The sequence below is a fragment of the Suncus etruscus genome, chromosome 1 (genome assembly GCF_024139225.1).
Source record: "Suncus etruscus isolate mSunEtr1 chromosome 1, mSunEtr1.pri.cur, whole genome shotgun sequence".
Lineage (NCBI taxonomy): Eukaryota > Metazoa > Chordata > Mammalia > Eulipotyphla > Soricidae > Suncus > Suncus etruscus.
The window spans coordinates 15,442,725-15,466,784 of NC_064848.1; the positions used below are offsets into that span (position 1 = coordinate 15,442,725).

General features: G+C 50.5%; 1 protein-coding gene across 2 annotated transcripts; it reads left to right on the forward strand.

The window, feature by feature from the left end:
• The first annotated feature begins 454 nt into the window (after nucleotides 1-454).
• On the forward strand, nucleotides 455-20,524 carry ZNF746 (zinc finger protein 746). 2 transcript variants are annotated; one of them, XM_049769411.1, is made up of 7 exons: nucleotides 455-532; nucleotides 2,585-2,884; nucleotides 2,965-3,091; nucleotides 4,063-4,176; nucleotides 15,435-15,626; nucleotides 16,003-16,131; nucleotides 17,960-20,524. In XM_049769411.1, the coding sequence occupies exons 1-7, from the start codon at nucleotides 509-511 to the stop codon at nucleotides 19,069-19,071; spliced, it is 1,998 nt and encodes a 665-aa protein (XP_049625368.1). In that variant the 5' UTR covers nucleotides 455-508; the 3' UTR covers nucleotides 19,072-20,524. The 2 variants fall into 2 exon arrangements, with proteins under 2 accessions (XP_049625368.1, XP_049625369.1); XM_049769412.1 differs by having other exon boundaries at nucleotides 3,010-3,091.
• The last annotated feature ends 3,536 nt before the right edge of the window (nucleotides 20,525-24,060 follow it).

The window sequence follows — 24,060 nt, forward strand, 5'->3', positions numbered from 1 at the left end:
TCGGTAGGGGTCGTGGGGTCGTCGGAGTGGGGGGGAAGGTCCGGGCCGGCGGGCCGGGGGTCCAGCCCAGGGCTCGGCCCTGTCGCCTGCGTGCGGACGGACTCTGTGCCTGGGGATCCGGAGACCCGGGGCCGCCGGGACCTGAGCCACCGGGGTGGAGAGGAGCCGCGGGGAGGCGGGGGCGGGCGCAGGTGGGGGGCGGGCCGGGCCGGGCGGGCCGCGCCTGCCATTCGCCTCTCCGGGCTGCAGGTGGGGCTGTGCGTCCGCGCTGCCTCCAGGAAGCCTACGGGCCTGCGCCGGTTCCCAGGATGCAGTGTGGACCGGCCGGGCGCTGACGGCGGCGGCGCGTCTGCGGGCGGAGGGCGCGGGCCGGGCGGGCGGGCAGGAGGGCCAGGCCGGAGCGGACGGGAGGGGCCGGGGCCGGCGTGCTTTGGGGGCGACGGCGACGGCGGCTGCGGCGGCGGCGGCGACTTGCTCCGGGCCGGGCCGGGCCGGACCGCGCAGGGCCATGGCCGAGGCGGCCGCGGCTCCGGTAAGGACGAGCCGCGCGCGCTCGGATGCGCGGACGCGGGGCCCGGGCCCGCTGCAGAGCGCCCGCAGGCCGGGTGTCCAGGCCCGGGGGGCCGGCGTGGGCCGCGGAGCCTGGGGCGCGGGCGAGCGGGACTCGGGGTCCGCCGGGGCCTATGCACCCGCCGGCGGGCCCCCGCGACTCTGGGCCGAGCGGACGGGCCCGGGCCGTGCGCCCCATGTGGGCCCCCATCCCTGCGCCCCCTTTCCCAGGCCCCTTCTTCTGCCCGCGGCCTGGTGGCACCTGGAGGTGTCGGGCCTGGCTCCCTCGGGGGTGCCTGCTGGCGGGTGAGGGAGTCCTGGGGGAGCAGGGCGGGCTTTATTTTGTCCTCACGCGCACCCCCAGCCTCGGGTAGGTGCCCTTCGGGCGCTGTCTGTCATACAAAGAAAGGGAAACACCCCCCACACACACCCCAGGCCTAAAGAAGTTAACTTGCCCCGATGGCGCAACTGCAAAGTCTGCGGGGTGGCTGTGTTGGAGGGGCCCCCGGGGGGGTTATTGGAGGCCCTGGAAGCAGCCAGGTAAAAGTCCTGGGATAATGCGGAACAGCAAGGGGCCAGCCCTGCTTCCTGTGGGGAGGTGCAAAGGGGTTCTGCCATCGCAGCTGGGCTTTGCAGGAAGCGAGGGCTCTTCCAGGCTGAGCCCGCCTTGGTGACACTTTTCTTGGGTTAGGGGGGGTGGGAAGGCAGGGACCGCGCTTGGTAGGAGAGAGAGGAAGGAAGCATGGTGGGATGTGACCAGGCTTCATGTGGATGGGGAGCATCCACTAGAAAAATCTGGAAGTCCCTGAGCCTCTGGCTTCCCCGGCAGAGACTGAGTATGACCCCGAAGGCCCATCCCTGAGTAAGGGATTGGACTGTGAGCCCCAATGTGAAGACCGCATACACATCCTGGCTGACCTCAGCGTCCCATGCAGTTGATGCCCACACCTCTGTCCTGCAAAGACACCAATAGTGACCGCGCTTAGCTATGAAGGAGGTGTTGGGGAGTGGGGTGGGTCGGGTCAGGGTGCTGGGTGGTGAAGTGAAAGGAAGTTTCTGGAGCAAGTTCTTGGAAGTGTAATCACAGTGGCTGATAGCAGAGCCTGGGTTGGAGAGGACAGGAAGAACATCCATGTCCTTGAGGCCTTTGGGGGCCCTGACTCCCTTTATCACCCCTTTCTGAGTCTCCACATCCAAATTCTGTGCCTCTTGTAGACTTCCACTGTCATAGCTTCCTCTGAAGGTGTGTGCTTGACCCTGCTAACCCTCCATTGGAGGATTAACCTTGAGAGTTGACCCAGAGAGACCCAGATGCCTGGATCTCACCAGAAATCTCAGTCTGGGCTGCTGGGAATGTGCAGGCTGGGGGATTTCCTGATTGGAGCAACAGACAGTTGGGGAGGGATCATTTCACATCAATGAGAAAAGATGTGAAACATTTGTGTTTATTTCTTAAAGGTGGTGGGTAAGATGCATAAGCAACAAAAAAAAAAAAGAGCATTTATGGGCTGAGGATGTAGCTCAGTGGACCACACACTTCCCGTGGAGTGCATCCCTGCCACCAGAAAACTGAAAGCATCTGAGCCAGACTGCTGTGAGCCAGCTGTGGTTTGCTGGCTCATCATCCTAGACAGTTCCTGGGCAGTGCTGAGGTGTTGGCTGGGCCCAGTGCAACTGCACTGGACTGTGTCTCCCCCACAGCCCCAGCTAAAGCCTTGTCATCATCATTTCTCCAAGCCGTGCTGAGCGCCTGCCCTGGGCCCCGCACTGTAAAAAGAGGTGGCTGAGTCTTTCTGTAGCTCATTTCTGAATGCTGCAGAGAGCTGAAGGGAAGGCCGCTGCCAGATACAGGGGACATCCTAGACCTGCAAGAGAAAGGAAAATCAGGCTCAAAATGGCCTCAGGCCAAAGCGCCCCACTTTTCTGATGAGCACTCCTTACGTCCAGTGGGGTCTCCAAGACCTGGCGTGGTGTGGGATTTGTGAACTTGGTGGAAAGAAAGTATGACTCTGCGTCTTCTCTCTCTGCATCTAAGATTTCTCCGTGGACAATGGCAGCCACGATCCAGGCCATGGAGAGGAAGATCGAATCGCAAGCAGCTCGCCTGCTGTCCCTGGAAGGCCGGACTGGGATGGCTGAGAAGAAGCTGGCAGACTGCGAGAAGACAGCAGCTGAGTTTGGAAACCAGCTGGAGGGCAAGTGGGCTGTGCTGGGGACGCTGGTACAGGAGTACGGGCTGTTACAGCGGCGCCTGGAGAACATGGAAAACCTGCTGCGGAACCGCAACTTCTGGATCTTGCGGCTGCCCCCCGGCAGCAAGGGAGAGACCCCCAAGGTAAGCCTGGGACTGCTTGCAGTGCCACTGAGGCCCTGCCCACAGGTGAGTGGGTTAGCACCATGCCCCTGTGGTTGCAGGTGCCCGTGACCTTTGATGATGTGGCCGTGTATTTCTCCGAGCAGGAGTGGGGCAAGCTGGACGCTTGGCAGAAGGAGCTGTACAAGCACGTGATGCGGGGCAACTACGAGACGCTGGTGTCCCTGGGTAAGGTGTGGGCTTTCCTTGAGGTCTGGGCAGTTGCGGGCTTCCCTCTCTGTACTGGTTTTCTCCACCTTGATGTGCACACAAGAAGCTTCTTGTTTTCTTTATTTTCTTTGGTTTGGGGGCCACATCCAGCAGTGCTCAAGGGATACTCCTGGCTCTGCACTCAGGGATTATTCATAACAGTGCTTGAGGGACCATATAGAATGCCGGGAATTGAACGTGGGTCAGCAATTTGCAGAGCAAGCATCCTACCTGCTGTGTTATCACTCTTTGGGGCCTGCTCCAAGCAGTTTGTATGGCTGATTCCTGATTATATTTGGAGGTCGCTCCCAGAGGGTATTCAGGGATTAAACCCCTGGGAGTCCAGCACTCAGCTCTCTGAATCATCTCCCAAGAAATTTGAACCCAGCCAAGAGTTGTCTCTGGCTGAGACAACTCTGGCTGAGACCTAGTCTGAGCAGTAGGCCTGAGGTACTCCTGCCCAGAGTTTGACAGGTGCCAGCCCCAAGGAGTGGCCCAGAGCACATCCTCCTTGTCCAATACTCAATACTCCAAGGTGCTGATCTCAGGTGAGCTGACCCTACACTAGAGAAGCCTTTCCTTTAACGTGCTCCTTGATGTTGTTTCTTCCCACTTCCTCTGCTTTTGCAGCATTAGTGTGGCTCAAGGGAGTGAGTGGACACCTGTAGTATCATTTTCAGAAATGACCAACTCCTGTTGCTGTTTGGGGCAGACAAGTCTTTGTCGCAGGGTGTACTGTAAATGGAGGTCGGCAGTGGCTCTGGCCTTCATCCCTACAACTCCTCGCCAGCAGTACATCAGCCCAGATTTACCCAGTCAGCCCCTTGGGGACAGGGTTGCCTCACTAGAAGCTGTTTTCTACCAGTCTATGGTTGCTTCAATGGACCTGCTTGGTGCCCCAGGCTGCCCATCCAGATGCCAACAAAGCTGACTATAGTACCTCTCCTCAGACTACGCCATCTCCAAGCCTGAGGTCCTTTCCCAGATTGAACAAGGCAAGGAACCGTGTGGCTGGCGCCGCGGGGCCCCCAAGATCCCAGATGTGCCTGTGGACCCAAGTCCAGGTAAGGGGTGAGCAGGAGGCCACGGTAGCCCTGGGCAGCTGGCTGGGGAGAGCCGGCAGGAAGCATCTGATGGGACAACATCTCTAGCCTGTTCAAACTTTCTCTGGCATAAACACAGGACACAGGCCAGAGCTAGTGAGCAGCCAAGATCTGGGTAGATAGGCAGGAAGGACCCCAATCCCAGTTTCATTCATGCACAGCTTTGCTATCCAAGAGCTTCTGTCACAGATATGAGGCTAATGGTCTGTGATACGAAGAACCAAGTCACTGAAGGGGATCATCACTGAGTCCCATACCTCCCTCCACCCCAGCAAAGACTTTTGACATCTGCAGGTCTGCAGAAAGGATTGGGAGGCTCCTAGGGTAGGGTTTTGCAGTCCGAGTGCCATAGTGGGATGCATGAGGTTCTGTCCTGCACATTCTCTCATCCATCCCTCTGTGGCGTGGCACAGAGTCACACATCAACAGTTGTGCTGCAGCAGTTGGTTTGCCTGATGCTATGGGTCCATGTACAGAGTTTCTCTAGTGTCCAGCCAGGGGATTCCTTCCTTCCTTCCTTCCTTCCTTCCTTCCTTCCTTCCTTCCTTCCTTCCTTCCTTCCTTCCTTCCTTCCTTCCTTCCTTCTTCCCTCCCTCCTTCCCTCCCTCCCTCCCTCCCTCCTTCCCTCCCTCCCTCCCTCCCTCCTTCCCTCCCTCCCTCCCTCCCTCCCTCCCTTCCTTCCTTCCTTCCTTCCTTCATCGGATTCCCTGCCGCTGTGCCCAATCTGGTGCTGAGTCAAGGCTCTTGTATCTTTTCTCACCCCATCCTCTGTTACCTGTGTTACAAACATATCTGTAGCAGGGCTGGGAGGTTTCTGTCATAGAAGTTTGCTGACTTAAGGGTCTAAGTGGTGTATACATGCACTAGCGTGTGTGGTGTGTGTGTGTGTGTGTGTGTGTGTGTGTGTGTGTGTGTGTGTGTGTGTGTGTTTGGGGCATTCCTGCTAGACCCAGTGCTGCTACCCAGGCCTCTTGCCTGCCTCCAAAACGTGAACTCTGTACCATCTCTCTGGCCCTCAGCCTTAGAAGATCCCCTCCCCTCCCCACTCACGGATTCAAAAACATCCTTCATCGTCTTATAAGATGTTTTATGTTTTACTTTTCACATTGAAGTGTTTCACTCACCTATTATTAATATTTACATGGGTCGCAAGGGAAAATTTTGAAAGTTTTGGGAGATAGTACAGTGGGTAATACACTTTGCAATGCAACCAACTTGGGTTTGATCCCTGGCACCAAATGTGATCTTTGGAGGCCTGCCAGAAATGATTCCTGAGTGTAGAGCCAGAAGGAAGCACAGCCAGGTGTGGCCCAAAAACAAATAAGCAAAAGGTTTCTTTTCTCATGGTGTAAGATTTCCCAGCAATTTTCTGTTTGTTCTGTCCCTTCTATGAGGATGTGTGATGCCACTTTGGTCAGAGACCTGGTTGCCCTACATGCTGCAAGCTTCTTTGCTATTTGTATTTTTTTGTTTGTGTGTTTGTTTGTTTTTGGGCCACACCCGGCGATGCTCAGGGGCTATTCCTGGCTGTCTGCTCAGAAATAGCTCCTGGCAGGCACGGGGGACCATATGGGACACCGGGATTCGAACCATCCACCTTTGGTCCTGGATCAGCTGCTTGCAAGGCAAACGCTGCTGTGCTATCTCTCCAGGCCCTTCTTTGCTCTTTGTATCTAAGTCTATTGGTGCCTTATCATAAAAGTTGATAGGGGCTGGGGCCCAAGCAAGAGTACAGAAGGTAGGGTGTTTGCCTTACAACTTAGGAATCACTCCTGGAGAGCTAGCTTCAGGGACCATCTGTGGTGCCAGCGATCAAACCTGGGTTGGCCATGTGCAAGACAAGTGCCTTGCATGCTGTTCTATGGCTCTGGCCCCCTGGTTTTGAACTTTTTATGAATGAGAGCACATTACCTCTGTTCACCTTGAACTGACTTTCTTCTTCTGGTCTCTGAGCATTAGTACAGGGGTTAAAGGGGGCTGTAGTTCATTAATTTTTATGGTTTTCACCACTCAGTGCTTCTTCATTTGTGCTTCCATATAGCAGGCTTCTTCAAGGAGTTGGGTATAGCCGTTTGCTTTCCAGAGCAGGATCCACTGTGTCATGAATATGTTGTGAATGGTCTCATGCTTGTGTCAGAGTTTCTTTAAGTGTTGATCTTGAGGGGGCACTACCAGCTCTTAGTCTGTGTGCTAGCTCCCCCTTTCCAGGTTATGGCAAGGTGTGAGCTTGTGTGCCCACCTGCCTCGCATTCACTTTGCTGCCCATTTGGGGAACGAAATGGTTTACAATGGTCTTGCTTTTGGAGACCAGGGAGATTGCTGGAGACCCTGGGTCAGATCCCAGTCTCCCCAAGCATGGCTACTAGTGAAAGAAAACAACCTTGCACTTGTCTAGTTAATCAGTTTAATTAAGATTTCTTTTTTCTGGGCCAAGTGATAATACCATGGAGGGAGGAGGGGTTTGACTTCAGTTCCAGCACCCCATATGATCCCCTGAGTCCCACCAGTAGTGATGATCTCTGAGTGCAGAGCTAGGAGTAATCCCTGGGTGTGAGCCCTCTCTTCCCTTTCCCCATAAAACAGACACATTTTCCTGTAAGAGTCCTGTATACCTCCCAAAGATTTGTCTTTAGGCATGTGATGATAAACGAATGATCTTCTAAAGGTATATTTGTAAACATAAAATGCTTTTCATTGCTATTGACTTGGATTTGCTCGTTTTTACCTTTGTATTTTGTCCTGTTAAACCGGCAGTGATGTTCTTTTGCCTCAATTGAGGTCATTGTTCTCCTGCGTTTGCCTCTCATGCTCTGGTTCTTCATCCAGCTAGAGTGGATTTCAGGATGCTTGGCCTCATACTCTGTCTTTCAGGTGAAATGCAGTGGTATCTGGTTTGCATGTGTCATACAAATTGTAACTGCAGTGATTGTGGAAAGCATGACCATTTTGCTTATCTTTTCAGAGAGACCTGGCTTTTTGACTATTTGAGGCGTGGTATTTGTGAACATGCCGAGACCCAACCATTTCTCTTTCCAATAATGTTTTAATGAGGTTTTGTGACTTGCCCCTCCAAAACAGTCTCATATATGTCTGATTCAGGATGTTCTCAGGTCCCTGTGTATTTTCCATGTTGGGGGTGCCTTTTCCTAACCAGTGTTTTTTTTTTTTTTGGGGGGGGGCACACCTGGTGGTGCTCAGGGGTTACTCCTGGCTGTCTGCTCAGAAATAGCTCCTGGCAGGCATGGAGGACCATATGGGACACCGGGATTTGAACCAACCACCTTAGGTCCTGGATTGGCTGCTTGGAAGGCAAACTTGGTTTTTGGGCCATACCCTGTGCCGCTCAGGGGTTACTCCTGGCTATGCGCTCAGAAGTTGCTCCTGGCTTCTTGGGGGACCATATGGGGCACCGGGGGATCGAACCACGGTCCGTCCTAGGCTAGCGCAGGCAAGGCAGGCACCTTACCTCCAGCGCCACCGCCCGGCCCCTTCAGTGTTATTCTTGCATTAGAGGCTCAGCTTTGTCTGACATCCCACTGTCTGTCACCCACCAGGGAGTGATAAGCCCTTCACTTTGGCCTGGAAGAAGTTCCTGACCCAGGCCATTACCCAGAGCTTGTTGTGCCCATGGAGAAAGTCTGACCTTAGGGATCAGCAGTTTAAACTCACTGCTTCCACACTTGTTTTATTTCTCTGGGGGTTAAGATCATGACAGGGAAGAAAAATAGCCAAGCTATGGACTTGCTTAAAACTTCAACCTTATAATGACATGCAAATCGTTTTTCTTTCATGGAGGGTCTGCTTGGGAACTAACTAAATCTCATTCATGCACTTTATGCTTCTAATGTCATCTGATGGTTCACAGATTTTCTGGCAAGGTAATAATCTCCTACATGAATAAAAATTGCTTTTGCTTCTTTTTAAACCTATGACTTTTTTGGTGGGGGGCACACCCAGTGACACTCAGGGGTTACTCCTGGCTATGTGATCAGAAATTGCTCCTGGCTTGGGGGACCATATCGGACTCCGGGGATATCAAACCCCAGTTAGTCCTAGGCTAGCGCAGGCCTTAAGCCTTATGCCATCATATCGGCCCTCTATGACTTTTTTATTTTCATTTGGTTTTTATTGTGCTTACTGACAAGTTCCAAGAAATCCTTCAATACAGATGAAAATAGTATTTAAATCAAATGCTTTTTATTTTTTCACATTAAGGGTAGTATTTTTGTTTGTTTGTTTGTTTTTTGTTTTTGGGTCACACCCAGCAGCACTCAGGGGTTACTCCTGGCTCTATGCTCAGAAATCGCCCCTGGCAGGCACAGGGATCATATGGGATACCAAGATTCGAACCACTGTCCTTCTGCATATAAGGCAAACGCTCTACCTCTACTGCTGTGCTATCTCTCCGGCTCCAGGATAGTATTTTTTTTGTTTGTTTGTTTTGTTTTTGTTTTTTGGGCCACACCCGGCAGTGCTCAGGGGTTACTCCTGGCTGTCTGCTCAGAAATAGCTCCTGGCAGGCAGGCACAGGGGACCATATGGGACACCAGGATTTGAACCAACCACCTTTGGTCCTGGATCGGCTGCTTGCAAGGCAAACGCCGCTGTGCTATCTCTCCGGGCCCAGGATAGTATTTTTTAAAAGAATTTGTTTATCTGTGTTCTTTATCTAGTTAACTTGTGTTCCTGGTAGGAGTAGGTTCTGAATGTCTATAGAATAATGCTATTTTGGATATTTTTTTATTGGTTCGTTTTCTTTTGGCGTGCTAGTATTAAATTTAGGGCCTCCTACATGTAAGCATTGAGCTATATTCTCAGCCACTAGAATGTTCCATTGATCTGTAGAGATGGTTATATGCCATTTTGCTTCTTTAGCTTACTAAAAGGGAAAAATAAACTTTTTTTTTAGTATTTATCTTTGACATGCTCCTTTATTTGTGTTGCTGGAGTTAGTACTCATTTTGTTTAGGACTTTTTCATCTTTGTTCATATGTCAGACTAGCCTATGCTTTGTTTTTCTTTACTTTTCCATTTTTATTGAAGTACCACTTTGGCCTGTGTGCTTCCTCTCTCAGAATAGAATGTCTTAATCTGATTCTTGAATAAAGCTATGATATATTCTTGGCCCAAGTACTACCAGGTGTGAATTCAATTTGATAATATATATCTAGGGCATAAGGCACTTGCCTTGCACACGGCAGACCTGGCTTCGATCTCTGGCATACCCTGAGCACTGCTGGGTGAGGCCATAAAAAACATTATGTGTATATACATACATACATACATACATACATACATACATACATACATACATACATACATACATACTTATATATATTTGGTTTTTGGGTCACACCCGGCAGCGCTCAGAGGTTACTCCTGGCTCATTGCTCAGAAATTGCTCCTGGCAGGCTCAGGGGACTATATGGGATGCCGGGGTTTGAACCATCGTCTGGCTGCATGCAAGGCAAACGCCTTACCTCCATGCCATCTCTCCAGACCCTTGTTAGAGAATCTTTATAATATTGGAATCAGCTGCTTCTTTGTGGGGAGGACATTGTTCTCCTGATTTAAATTCCTTATAGCTGCAATACTATCTAGATTTGGATTTTTTTTTCTTTTTCTTTTTTTTTTTTTTTTTTTTTTGGAGGGACTGCAAAGTGGGGACAACACCCAGCAATATTCAGCTTAGTCCTCCTGGTTCTGCACTCAGGGAATAGTCCTGGCAAAACTGAGGTGGGTCATATGGGGCACTGGGGACAAACCCAGGTCAGTCTTGTGCAAGACAAGTACCTTCTCTACTAGAGAGGATCATTCTAGACCCTCTATTTCTTCTTTATTAATTTTTGGCAAGTATAACTTGTTCTAAGGAAATTGTTTATTTCCTTCCAGTTTTAAATTACCTGGAGTATTATTGATATCATTTGTCTTTTTTTTTTTTTTTTTGGTGTTTGGGCCATACTCGGCTGTACTCAAGAGTTACTCCTGTCTCTGCACTCAGAAATTGCAGGCTCGGGGGACCATATGGGATGCTAGGAACCAAACCCAGATCAATCCCAAGTCAGCTGCTTGTAAGGCAAGCTCCAGCCCCTATTTATCTTTTTCTTTTCTTCTTTTTTATGGGTGGGGCTTTTTGAGCCACATCCAGTGTCTCTACACTCAGGACCATTCCTGGTGGTATTCAGGGAACCATATATCATGCTGGGCATTGAACTAATTCAGCCTCATACAGCACCCTACCTCCTCCCCCCGCCTTTTTTTTTTTGGTTTTTGGGTCGCACCTGGCAGCTCTCATGAGTTACTGCTAGCTCTACGCTCAGAAATCACTCCTGGCAGGCTTGGGGGACCATATGGGATGCCAGGATTCAAACCACCATTCTTCTGCATGAAAGGCAAACGCTTTACCTCCATGCTATCTCTCTGGCCCCCAGCACCCTACTTTCTATCTCTCTATCCCTCTCTTGATCTCTATCTCTGCTTTATAAGTTGGTGCCTTCATTCTTCATTTTGATTCCTATTATTTTCTTTCTCTTGGTAATCTTGCTATTGGTTTAATATTCTCAAGAACATAATAATGATATTTTACCTCTCTGTATATTGTCCATTTCCTTTTTATTCAAACATAATTTAATGAGTATCTTCTACTTTTTAGAAGGTTTTAATGTTGGTAGCTGAAGAGAGTGTATGGCAGGTAAAGCCTTGCATCAGCCAACTGGGTTCAATACATGACACCCCATATATTACCCATATATCACCCCATATATCACTCAGGAGTGATCCCTGAGCACTGCCAAGGTGTTGCTCTAAAACAAAACAATAAGTATGGTTATGGTTATGGTCTAGAAACTATTTTTTCCTTTACTGAGCCAGAACTTGCACCAAGCACTACTAGGGATGGTCCAAAAACAAGAAGAATTTAAAAAAGCTGGTATTTTTCTTGTCTTTAGAGTCCAGTTAAATTTGTAATTTCTTGGCTTACAATACTATTAATGGTTTTCATGGAAATAATTCAATGAATAACTTTTCTATAACCTTTCATCAGCTAAGTTTATCAGTTTTGGAAAGGGATGTGATGAAATTCCCACTGACAAATTTCTTCTGGATTTCTGTTAATTAGACTTACTTTATCTTTCAGGTCAGTTTAGCATTACACAATGCTGTCTTGTATTTCTGTGAAGATTTTTTTTTTTCTTTTTTAAAGTCCATTTCATCTGATATGATATAAATACTTCTTTTTGTTTGTTTGTTTGTTTTTTCGGGCCACACCCGTTTGATACTCAGGGGTTACTCCTGGCTAAGCGCTCAGGCCCTGGCTTGGGGGGACCATATAGGACACCGGGGGATCGAACCGAGGTCCTTCCTTGGCTAGCGCTTGCAAGGCAGACACCTTACCTCTAGCACCACCTCACCAGTCCCGATATAAATACTTCTTAAAAACTGTTCAGTTCCTAGGGCTGACCTGGTAGGGAGTGCTCTTGTTTTGTCTATAGCCAACCTGAGTTCAATCTCCAGCATAAACCAAGAGTAAAAAAAAAAATTAAATTCCCAGGCCAGAGAAATAGTACAGCAGGTAGGGTACTTGCCTGGCATGCTGCCAACCGAGGTTCTATCCCAGCATTTCATGTAGTCTCTGAGCACCACCAGGAATGATCCCTGAACACAGGACAAGAGTAAGGCTTGAGTACCACCAGTTGTGTCATCCCCATCTCCCACCCCCAAATCATTTTTCCTGTTTCTTTTTTCTTTTTTTGTTATGCTCCCCTTTCTAGAAAGCCTGCACTAAGGCACATGCCTCCCATTATGTGGCTGGTGTGTCTGGGTCTCTAGTCACTGCCTTTCTCCACCTGCTTCTGGGGCCTTTAGCTCTTGCTCCTCTCTCTTTCCTCTCCATCTTCTCTCTCTCCTTTCCTCTCTCCTCTCCTTCCTGTCTTTTCTCTCCTCTCTTTAATCCACCCCTGTTTCTCACTCACTCTAGCCACAGATGACCTACTGCTGTTCAGGAAGCCCCATAGCCCTTTTCCAGCACTGCCACTGTTTGACTGTTTTTCTCTCCTGCTTCAAGCCTTGCTGCTTTGCTGCAGGTAGAAACATTTGTGATGCTTTTACTACCAACAGAGCCTTGCCCTGGATCTCTCTTATTCTGGAACCTTTTCCTGTCATCTCTATAGAGTTTTAGGGCATCACAGTTCGAGTTGTCTCTTGCTAAGTCAAGAACAAGTGTCTCGGTCTAGCCTTTAGATCAGCATTTCTTACCTGGGGGACATGTGCCCCCAGAAACCTCCTGCCACTCCAAGATTCCCCAGGGTCTTCTGAGGGACTACAGATGAAAATTACGTAAACTCGGGCCAAGGTCTGAGATCAAGTACTAACTGGAAGGACCAAGGGTTGCCATTCTCAGGAGGATCAGAAGCTCTGGTCAGTCCGGGCCTGCTGGGTTGCCATTCATGAATTCTGCATTTCAGTGGCTTCGTGTTTCAGCCCTAAAATGTGCCCAGCCCCAGAGCCGCCTCCTAGCTCTGCCCCTCACACGCCCTCCTTATGGGTCTGACCCCATTGGCTCTACCACAGGATCCTGAGCCCTTCTCCACAGGTCTAGCCTCTGTTTCCTGACTTTGTCTCTGTCTCTCTGGCTGCAAATGTGTGTTTTTCAGGGTGTCCTCGGTAGTTTCCGATTCTCAGCCTAGGAGTCTCTATAGCCAGCCCAGCCCACTTGATGTGGACACAGGAGTCAATGATGCTTCCTTTTCTCCATGGAGGCAATTCTTTTTCCTCTACCCATCTATTCGTGAGCTCCATTGCAATCTTTTCTGGGGCCAATTTACCCTAGAATTCTCAGCATAACCCATTTTTTTCATCCTGGATGACTGTTTATTTCCTTTTGAAAATATCCTGCTGTGTTTAATTTCTTGTTTTCCATTGAGAATCTTTGTGTGTCGGACTTGTTTAGTTGGCTTGGCTTTGGGGGCCACTCCTGGTGATGTCTGCAGGGCCATTGGGTGCTAAGGATCTAACCCAGGCTGCCCACAGGCAAAGATCATGTCCATCCCTTTAACACTGCGCTCTGGCTCAACATTTTTATTTATTGGTTCACAGGGATTTTTTTCATAAATATTTTTATGTGCTGTCCTTCTGTGGGTGTGATTATGATACTGGGCTCATGAAATCAGTTATTTTCTTTCTGCATGGAGACAGTGCACCCCCCCCCCCCCATCCCTTCTGACCCTGTCTGTCCTCACTGAGAAGATCACCATATTCCCTTCCCTCTGCATTGCCTGCCATGCCAATAGTCACACATGACTGCTTATTTTCACCTGGGCTCACCATACATGTTCACCAGACATCATATCACAGATACCGGTAGTTACACACTTTATTTCTGTTTTGGGGCCACATCCAGTGATGCTCAGGGCTTACTCCTGCCTCTTTTCTTATATATCACTATTGGGGATTTGGGGGGGACAGACCAGATAGGATGCCAGGGATCAAACCAGTTCTCTCTGCATGCAAGGCAAGCATCCTACTTGCCTATACCATCTCTTTGGCCCTTTATACAACATTTCTTTTTTTGGGGGGGGGGCCACACCCGGCAGTGCTCAGGGGTTACTCCTGGCTCTGCACTCAGAAATCGCTCCTGGCAGGCTCCGGGGAATCATTTGGGATGCTGGGGATTGAACTGGGTCAGTCCTGCACTGGCTGCGTGTAAGGCAAATGCCCTACTGCTGTGCTATTGCTCCGGCCCCTACACACATTTCTTTTCTGTTTGCTTGTTTTTGTTTTGGGGCCACACCCAGTGGCATTCAGGGTTTACTCCTGACTCTGCACTCAAAAATCATTCCTGGCAGGCTCGGAGGACCATGTGGGATGTCGGAAATCAAACCTTGGTCCTGGTTCAGCCGCATGCAAAGCAAATGCCTTACCGCTGTGTTATCTCTACATACATTTCTTTTTTGTTTTGCTTGTTTGTTTTTGGGTCACACCTGGCAGGTCCTCAGGTTACTCCTGGCTCTCCGCTGAGAAATAACTCCTAGCAGGCTTGGGGGACCATAGGGGATGCCGGGATTGAAACCACTGTCTGTCCTGGGTTGGCTGCGTGCAAGGCAAATGCCCTACTGCTGTGCTATCACTCCAGCTCCCACTAAGCATTTCTTAAGTGGCTGTGCCACCAAGATCACAGCCAGTGGAGTGGCTTTTCAGGGATCAGGTCCAGGGTCTTATGTCTGCAAGGCATTGCTTCATCATTGAGCCACATAGAAGGGCTAGGGGCATTGTTAACCTTCGATCCCAATTGGCACTGTCTCTTTGTATCTGCTGTCACTTAGCTGCACTCAGATGAGATCTAGGTTCTTGGTCTTTTATTACTTTCTGCTTAGGACCTGGTTACTCCTCAGACAAGATGCTCATAATGCCTTCAATCTGGGGCTTTCTTGGCCTGGTTCGGCAGACTCCTTTTTCTGTTCTGTTTGGGGGTTCTCCCAATGGGGGTTGGAACTCGCAGTCTTGCCTTTCCTGTCTTGCATCATGTTCTTTTGCATCTCTAAGTCTCCACATGGGTGTTGGGTTCTTTCCTTCAAGTTATCTCCCAGGGCCCCAGTGCTGTCTGGTTCTCTGTTCGGTCTCATCAGTCCATTAGCTTTTTTATTCTGCTGCAACTTTCATCATTTCTAGGGCACTGTCTTCATTCTCTTTTCCATGTGCCTTTCTGCTTACTTATTTATTGGGGGTAGGGGAGTAGGGAACACCCAGTGGTAATCAGGTACTATATATGGCTTGGTGTTTGCTCAGGGGACATCAGTTTTAGGGAGTAAACACCAGTCCCTTGTTGCAGCCTGAAAGGACCTGTTTATGTAGCTATTTCAGACTCATATACATCCTTCACCATCCTGGCTCTTCTGTACCTTTGGGGAATGAGTTGTGCCATGAGTCTTGGGCCTCTTTCCATTTGGAAGTTTCATTTCATTGTTGGAGCTCGCTGCTCATGTGGGATGTAGGTACCATGGGGATGCTCAGAACCCCACATCTATACAGGGTTCCTGGCTCTTGTGGATGGTCAGGATTGTGTTTGTGTGGTGATTCTGTATGTGAATTGAAAACAGGGAGCTCTGCTTTCCTATGGACCAGTGGTTCTCCCCCAGTGCCAGACCCCTTGTAACCCACCCTGTGTCTGTCCCCTAGGCTGGGCCAGGGCTCACTGCCATATACTCACACCCTCCCTCTCATAGGCACAGGACCTCCCGTGCCTGCCCCTGACCTCCTCATGCAGATCAAGCAGGAGGGTGAGATGCAGCTGCAGGAGCAGCAGGCTCTCGGAGTGGAGGCCTGGGCCACAGGGCAGCCTGACATCGGGGAGGAACCATGGGGCCTCAGCCAGCTCGACTCTGGAGCAACGGACGTGTCTACTGATGCCACATCAGGTAAGTGGCGCCACCTCCCCAAAGGTTTCCCAGGCAATGGTGCATTGGGCACATCTGCCCTGGTCCTTGCCAGATACTGCCCCTCATCTGCCCTGGGTTCTCTCAGCCTCACCCTCGATCCTCTCAACCCACAACATTCAGTCCCCAGCACTTCCCACACAGGAGCTATAGGGGCCTTGTTGGTGATATGTGTGTTCCTTGGTGTCTCAGAAAAACAAAGAGTGGGAGGCTTGCAGAAAAATGGGGCTTAGCAGCGGCAGAAGCATGGGCTCTTTCACAGTCCCAGGGAGTCTTGGGTTCAATTGCTTGTCTCCATTCCCAGAGGCCCCCTCCCCACCTCCCATTCTTCTAGCCTGGGCATGTCTCTTCCCCACAGGTGTCCATTCCAACTTCTCCACCACCATCCCACCCTCATCGTGGCATGCAGATCTGCCCCCACACCACCCGTCCTCTGCCTGCTCTGATGGCGCCCTGAAGCTCAGCACCGCTGCGGCTTCCACAGAAGGTAGGAGGCTCTGCAGGCTAGTGTCCACTCCCTGTTTTTACTGGGGGAACTGTCCTTGTGGGTCTGAATGTTGGGATGCCAGGCTTTTGGTCCTTCTTGCAGATCCTTAGGTCAGGACTGCCTTTTGTGATTCTAGGTCTTTAGTTTTAGGGTGCTTGGAAGCCTGGGATCATTCCTGGGCCTTGTACATATGTGGCCTGAGCCATCTCCCCTGGCCCTGAGAAGCCTTGAAGGGTGCCTGTTCCTCCTATCTCTTCCTGCCACATCTGCTACCTAGTGAACTTGGATGTTGTATGGAGGTGTGCCTGCCCTACTCTGGCAACCTTAGCACCTCTTGGGCCTGAATTTGCTAAGGCAAATCAGGAATTGATCCCAAGGGGGAGCTCCCCTTAGAGGCAGCTCTAAGACTGCTACAGGCTCCCCCAAAATAGGCAGAGGCCAAGACCCACAGCCCAGCTAAAATGCACCATTTCAGAGTTGCAAGCACTTAGTTTGCCAAGTGCATGCAGCAAACAGACCATAAGCATAGCCAGCTAAGTGGGAGAAAAGTAATTCGTGAACTAGGAAACATGTGTCTGATTGTGTGTGTGTGGACTTGGATTCTACTTCCCAAAGTCTTACCACAGGTATCTAGGATCTTAGCCCTAAGGGGTTGTTATTGAACTAGGAGTTTGGGCAGAACTGGTTCCGAGAAGGGGCAGATAATGAGCTACCAAAGCAGAAGGAAACAGGCCTGGGCTTCCACTGTCCATTTGTTAACCACTGACATGGTATGCGAGGAAGGGTTCAGAGCCAGAGGCCAGAGATGTGACAACAGTAACAGTTTGGGTTCATATGTGCCTTTGTCAGTTTCTGTCACTGGCACCACTTGGTCCCCAGAGTGTACCGTATTTGCCGGCGTATAAGACGACTGGCGTATAAGACAACCCCCTAATTTTGCAGTTAAAACATAAGTTTAGGCCTATATTCGCTGTATCAGACAGAACGTTCCTGTGCTGCAACTGTATGTACCACAGTGAGCCAATCACAAGCAAAGGTTCAAAGGTTCTACTGTAATAGACTTCCTCTCTGACTCTGGCCAATCTGAGCAAGCTCTTTATAGTGTAGATTCGGGTCCAGAACATTGTCTAATTTGCATGCATCAAAAGCCTGCTTGGATTGGCTGAGTTAGAGAGGTGGTCCGAGCAGCCTGGCAGTGATTGGTGCAGGATCGAGTTGGAAAATTCGTTTTGTGGCAATATTCAGACAATTTTCGTTTAGCGGCATATTGAAACATTTTTCGGGATATACTCGGCATATAAGACGACCCCCGATTTTTGGTTGACTTTTTTTTTTGTTTCAAAAGTCGTCTTATACACCGAAAAATACAGTAACTGGAACTCAGTGTGTTAAAGTGACTAACTGCACTCTTGGAAGTTATTGAACAGGGTGTCCTCACATATGGTTTGGTTGGTTTGTTGTTTTTGGTCTTTTTGTTTGGATTTTGGTGGTGGTGGTGGTTTGTTTGTTTGGGGGCCATATCAGATTGTGCTCAAGGCTTAACTCTTGGCTCTAAGCTCAGGAATTACTCCTGGTAGTGCTCAGGGGGTCATATGAGATACCACGTATTGAACCTAGGTCAGCAAGGTACAAGGCAAACGCCCTCCCTGCTGTGCTATATCATATCCTTCAGCCCCCTGCACATGACTTTAGGCATTGGCAGCTGTGGGAACCTCCAGGGATCCCTGAGCCTTGGAGACAGGCCTAAGTAGGGGCCAGGAGTAGAGCTGAGTGAATCTGGCAGGGCTCAGCGAGGTCAGTATGGAAGCCTGGACTCTTGTCTCTGCAGATGTGAAAATTGTGATCAAAACTGAAGTCCAAGAAGAGGAGGTGGTGGCCACGCCTGTGCATCCTACTGACCTCGAGGCCCACGGGACCCTCTTTGGACCAGGCCAGGCCGCCCGCATTTTCCCCAGCCCTATCCAGGAAGGAGCCTGGGAGAGCCAGGGCAGCTCCTTCCCTGGCCAGGACCCGGTCCTGGGGCTTCGGGAGCCAACCCGGCCTGAGAGGGACATGGGGGAGATGAGTCCCGCAGTGGCTCATGAGGACGCTCCTCCCGGGGACTGGCTCTTTGGGGGTGTCCGGTGGGGCTGGAATTTCCGGTGCAAACCCCCCGTGGGCCTGAACCCCCGGCCAGGACCTGAGGGTCTACCCTACCCCTCTGCGGACAGCGGGGAGGTGGTGCTAGACCCCAGCCAGGTGGCTATCAGGCCCTTCACTGATCCCTGCAAGTACCCTGGCCGGACAAAGGGCTTCGGCCACAAGCCGGGCATGAAGAAGCACCCGCCGGCGCCACCCGGGGCTCGGCCCTTCACCTGTGCTGCGTGCGGAAAGAGTTTCCAGCTGCAGGTCAGCCTGAGTGCGCACCAGCGCAGCTGTGGGCAGGGCCAGGGGGCAGCCGATGGGGCTGCAGGGGCAGCGGGCGGAGGCACGGCCGGGGGTGGCAGCAGCAGCGGGGGCAGTGGCAGTGGCAGCTCACGGCACAGCAGTGGCCTGCGCTGCGGGGAATGCGGGCGCTGCTTCACGCGGCCAGCCCACCTCATCCGCCACCGCATGCTGCACACTGGCGAGCGGCCCTTCCCCTGCACTGAGTGCGAGAAGCGCTTCACCGAGCGCTCCAAGCTCATCGACCACTACAGGACGCACACAGGCGTGCGGCCCTTCGCCTGTACCGTGTGCGGCAAGAGCTTCATCCGCAAGGACCATCTGCGCAAGCACCAGCGCAACCATGCGGGCGGTGCCAAGGGCCCTGCTCGACCGCCACCCGCGCCCCTGCCTCCCGCACCCCCCGACCCCTTTAAGAGCCCACCAGCCAAAGGACCCCTGTCCGCCACAGACCTGGTGACTGACTGGACTTGTGGCCTGAGTGTCCTAGGACCCACCGACGCCGGGGACCTGTGACCATGAGCTGCCCCATGGCTGCAGTTGTAAAAAAGATAAATTTCCTTTCCCTGGAAGTTTGGAGGGTGGGCGTCAGAAGGCAGGAAAGGAGCCACGGATCCAGGACCCCTCCCACCCCACCCCCGCTGGAACCGGTCACTGGAAAGAAGCACCTAGGCAGGCCAGCGGCCCCCCCCCCCCCAACACCGAGTCCAGTTTGTGAATTCTGGACTGAGCCGGGTAGCGGTTTCAGTAATTTAATTATGACAACACCTTCTTTTTCTTTCTTTTTTGTGTCTTGTGGGGGGTTGTGGTGGTTGTTGTTGGTTTTTGTTTTGGATTTTTGTTTTGTTTTTAAACTCTTGCAGAAGAGAGCTGGAGAAGAATAGTCACCCCCTGTTTTAAACTCTTGTAGTTACTTTTGGTTTGGGAGCCTGCGCTGGGGAGCTGGGCTCGCTGGCAGGGGGACCCTGGCTAGCTGGGGCCATCAATGAGGTGACCCTGGTAGACCCCCATAACTCAGTGGGTGGGAGGGATCCTTCTCTGGAAATTAAGGGAATTGAGTCCCGGCCATGCATAGCCCCCACCTGTCCCAAGCCAGCCGGGGTGGACCTCCAGCCTCCTCCTCTCCAGAGGGAGAAAAACTGGAGAGTGGGCAAGCCCCGGGCCCTCCAGAAAGTTGACCTCAGAGAGGCAGCTTACCACTGCCGTTTCCCAGGCAATCCATGTCCCCTGAGAGTAGCACGTGGTACAGATGCCATTTGGGCAGAGCCAGGAACCAGCCCTCCAGCCCCCCCAGTGAGATAGATGCCTCTTGTCCTTGTGTGTAGTGTATTTTCCTTGTCAAAAATTTTGTGAGTCTCATAACGGGGAGGAGGGCTGTGATCTTAGAGGCACATTCAGGACAAGGATTTTCCCAGATAATGCTGAGGGAAAGGCATTATGACAGTTCCCATTCAGCCTCCAGCCAAGGGTGTGGGGCAAGAGCAATCACCTGGCCTTCCCAGGGTTCTGTGTTTGGGGGAGCCAGGCTGTTGGCTTTTGCCATCTTGAAAGATTTGGCAGGCCTCAAGCTCTGACTGGCCTCTGGCATGTGGGGTGCCCCCAACTACTGCCGCCCCAGAACTCTGAGGCAGGCCTGAGAAGCTGGTAACTCTGAGATGGGCCTGAGTAACCCAACTCAACCACAGAAATCTCGGCGTCATTGGTTCCCTTCTGTAAATGGTTGCCCTGTGTTTCCAAGGTGAGGGGACCCCTACACACAAACACCCACACATACATGCACATCACACACTGGCTTCCCTCTTAACCATTCCCTCACATACTTTTATTAGGCAATAGACTAGTTAAGAGAATTGTTTCTATGTACTGTATATTTTGTACCTGTTTACACTTCTAATATTGATATAACTGATATTTTGAAAAAAACAAATGAAGAGGGAATGTCTGTTAAAATAAAACCTAACCAGCACCACAGCAGTCTGCTTTAGTGGGTTACATTCTTAGAGCGAGCCACGCCTTCCATGTGGAGACATGTGTGTCCGCACAAAGAGCCATGGGCCACTTCTTTGCTGCCTCAGACACCCAGTGAGGCCACCTCTGCCTTCTGCTAGGACAGAAGGTTCTACAAAAGCATGACCCTGGGAAGAAAATCCAAGCCACACGTCATTCCAAACTATCTGCCAAGCTTCAGTGTCATCGCATTTAATGGGAAGGTTTAGAAGTGTAAAAAAAAAATAAAATCGCAGACAATCATTCACAAATGGGTGCTGGGTGCTAGGATCACCCTCTTGGCTGAACAAAGAAAGGCTGAGAAACACTAGTGCTATCCCATTCTCAACTGTATTCCCAACCTTGAAGTCCAGTAAGATAATACCCCAATCCCCACCAATTTAACTCCCCTGTGCAGTCCTTTTTGTTTTTGATTGTTGTCTAAGAAAATGAAAATGTCAAATAAAATCTGCTTTCATTTGCCATGGAGGACCTGGGAATGGGGTCCCAAAATGGAAGGGCAATGCTCTAAGGATGGGGTCTTGGTCTCGGGGGGGCCCAGTTCTGATGGACACCACAAGTCCCAGACTTAATCTGTCCACTCCAGCCATGTGCCGGCACCAAAATCATGTTTTTGATTTGAACCCCCAACTCTTTTATCATTAAGTGGGTAACCCCCTAAGGTTTTGCTCAAATGCAGCTAGCAAGTTGAAAATGGGAATGGGGTGGATTTTGCATCAGAGGGTCAGTAGGGGTAGGGGTCCAGAGGTCCAGACTGGTGCAGTTGGGGTAGCCAGATAAACACCATAGAATTCCAGACACCCAAAGTTTCTGGGGACCCCAATTCTGGTGCCTGCCAGTGCTTGCTTTTATGTCTGCCTGCCCAGGTGAATGCACTGGGCAGCTGGAACCATCTCGGGTTTTCCGTTCCTGATATCAGGTGTCCTAGAACTGAAGCTACAGTGAGTGAGCCCAGAGGAGAACCCCACTCTTCATGCAAGCCATCTGCTTTTCTCTGCCAGTGGCCTCTTTCATCTTCACAGGACCCTCTCCACCCTCTGCTTCTGTCACTTCTTGCCTCTCCTCAAGACCCACCAGGTCATGCAAAATAATCTCCATTCTAATTTATTTTGGTTTGGGGGCCACACCCAGTGGTCAGGGCTTCCACCAGAGTCTAAACTCAGGAGTTATTCCTGGCAGGCTCAAGAGTCTATATGAACCTAGCTCAACGACATGCAGGCAAATACTATCTGCTGTGTTAATGGCTCCCACCCTGAGAATTTCAGTGTAGTTCCTAGCTGCAAAGTTCCTGTGTCATCCAGAAATTAGAATGTAGAATTTTGTCTTTTTGGGGGTCACATCCAACAGTGCTCAGAGCTTACTCCTAGCGCCCTCCCCAGTCATCCTCTGGCCCCCAGAAAGCTCTCATCTGTACCTGCCTCCTGGAAGGATTCTTTCTTCACTGTTTACCATCTTGTCCCATTATGACTCCTGGTGCTCCTGAGAGTGCCCCTTACTCCTCGCAGCTCTTTCTGTGGCTAAGCCACAGTACCCCCATTCCCACTGCAGGAGAGCTCAGACTGGTGCCTCCGCTCTGTACCCTAAAGCCCTGTCCCTCCAGTGTCACTGATCATGCCCTCACATTACCAAAGGTGCCCTAGTTTCCAGGCTTCATCCCACTCTGCCCTCCATCCTCACTCCTAAGGTGACTTTACTGAGAAAACTGGTCTCACCCTCCTAATTGGAAAGCTTGATGCCTCCCCTTTATCTGCTGGCTAAGAACCCAACTTCGGTGTGGACCCCAAACTGACCCAACACGAAGTCCTCGCTTCCTGCCTCACCTCTTCTGCTCACTTCTAATCAACTGCACCCCCCTGGATCTTTCATGCTGGTCCTGTCATGCTTTTCAAGCTGCAGACAGCTTTTCCCTTCTCTTGCCCTTGTTCATGTGGTCCTCTTAGCTATCCAGTGCCTGAATACCACCTTGTCACCCCCAATCTCTGCAGTGAAGCAAGGTCATTGGTCCCTCTATGGACTCTAGCCTGTTGAGAAGACACCCTCCCATTGCTCATATATGTGTTTCTGGAACTTTCTGTTAACATGTATGTAGAGACAAGTCAGCATGCTTGTCCATCATAAGGAAGCTGATTCCCCTGAGAGCTATAATGTCAATCTCCTAATAAGACCTAATTGTCAATCTTTTAAACTTGGTGATGTTCAATTGATACAAGATTACCTACAATAGGGGCACAAGGGGTAGGGTATTTGCCTTGCACATGCTAACCTAGGACAGACCTTGGTTTGATTCCCCGGCACCCTGTATGGTCCCCCAAGCCAGGAGCGACTGAGCACATAGCCAGGAGTAACTCCTGATTGTTACCAGGTGTGGCCCCCAAAAAAACAAAACAACAAAAAAAGATTGCCTACAATAATAAAAAAAAATAGACATTAACTATAGACACTTGAATAATTTCTGATGAAAAAATGGTTTTTGTCCAAACAAAATAAACGGCAAAGATTATGGGTTATAAATCCTGAACATGCTCTGATATAAACATCGGGAAATTCCAGAGGAATTATTTAATGAGCCTGGTTTTAAACCTGAGAGTGAGATCGGAGATTGGAATAAAGGAGACTTTTCATGTGCCAGAAAAGATTAATGAGTACGTCATGTTTCCGTGCAAGGAGCTGATGCAGCCCAGGAATTGGGGAAGGAGAAGGAAATCACCTTGGGCCTGAGGTAAGAAGTAGGATCTGGGACTGGAGTAATACTACAGCAGATAGTACAAATGTTCAATCCTTGGCATCCCATATGGTTCCCTGAGCCGTGTCAGGAGTGATTCCTGAGTAGAGCCAGGAGCAGCTTTCAAGCATTGTCAGGTATAGCTCCAAAACTAACAAAAGTTGGAACGGGGCCGGAGAGATAGCATGGAGGTAGGGCATTTGCCTTTCATGCTGAACGGTGGTTCGAATCCTGGCATCCCATATGGTCCCCTGAGCCTGCCAGGAGCAATTTCTGAGTGCAGAGCCAAGAGTGACCCCTGAGCACTGCCAGGTGTGACCCAAAAACCAAAAATAAGTTGGAACTGACACCTTCAGATACAACACTTTGAAAGCCTCATCTGCAGGAAATGCATGATTCAGGGGAGCAGAGTACAGCAACTAGGTGCTTGCCTTTCACATGGTTGACCCCAGGTTCAATGCCCAGCCACATATGGGAGCAACCCCAGAAGTGACCCCTGAACAAAGTGTGGTCAAAAAACAAGGACAGGGCCGGGAGAGATAGCACAGCGGCATTTGCCTTGCAAGCAGCCAATTCAGAACCAAAGGTGGTTGGTTCGAATCCTGGTGTCCCATATGGTCCCCCGTGCCTGCCAGGAGCTATTTCTGAGCAGACAGCCAAGTAACTCCTGAGCACCGCCGGGTGTGGCCCAAAAACAAAACAAAACAAAACAAAAAACAACAACAACAAAAAAAAACAAGGACAGAAAAAAAAAGAAAAAAGCATGGCTCAGGGAT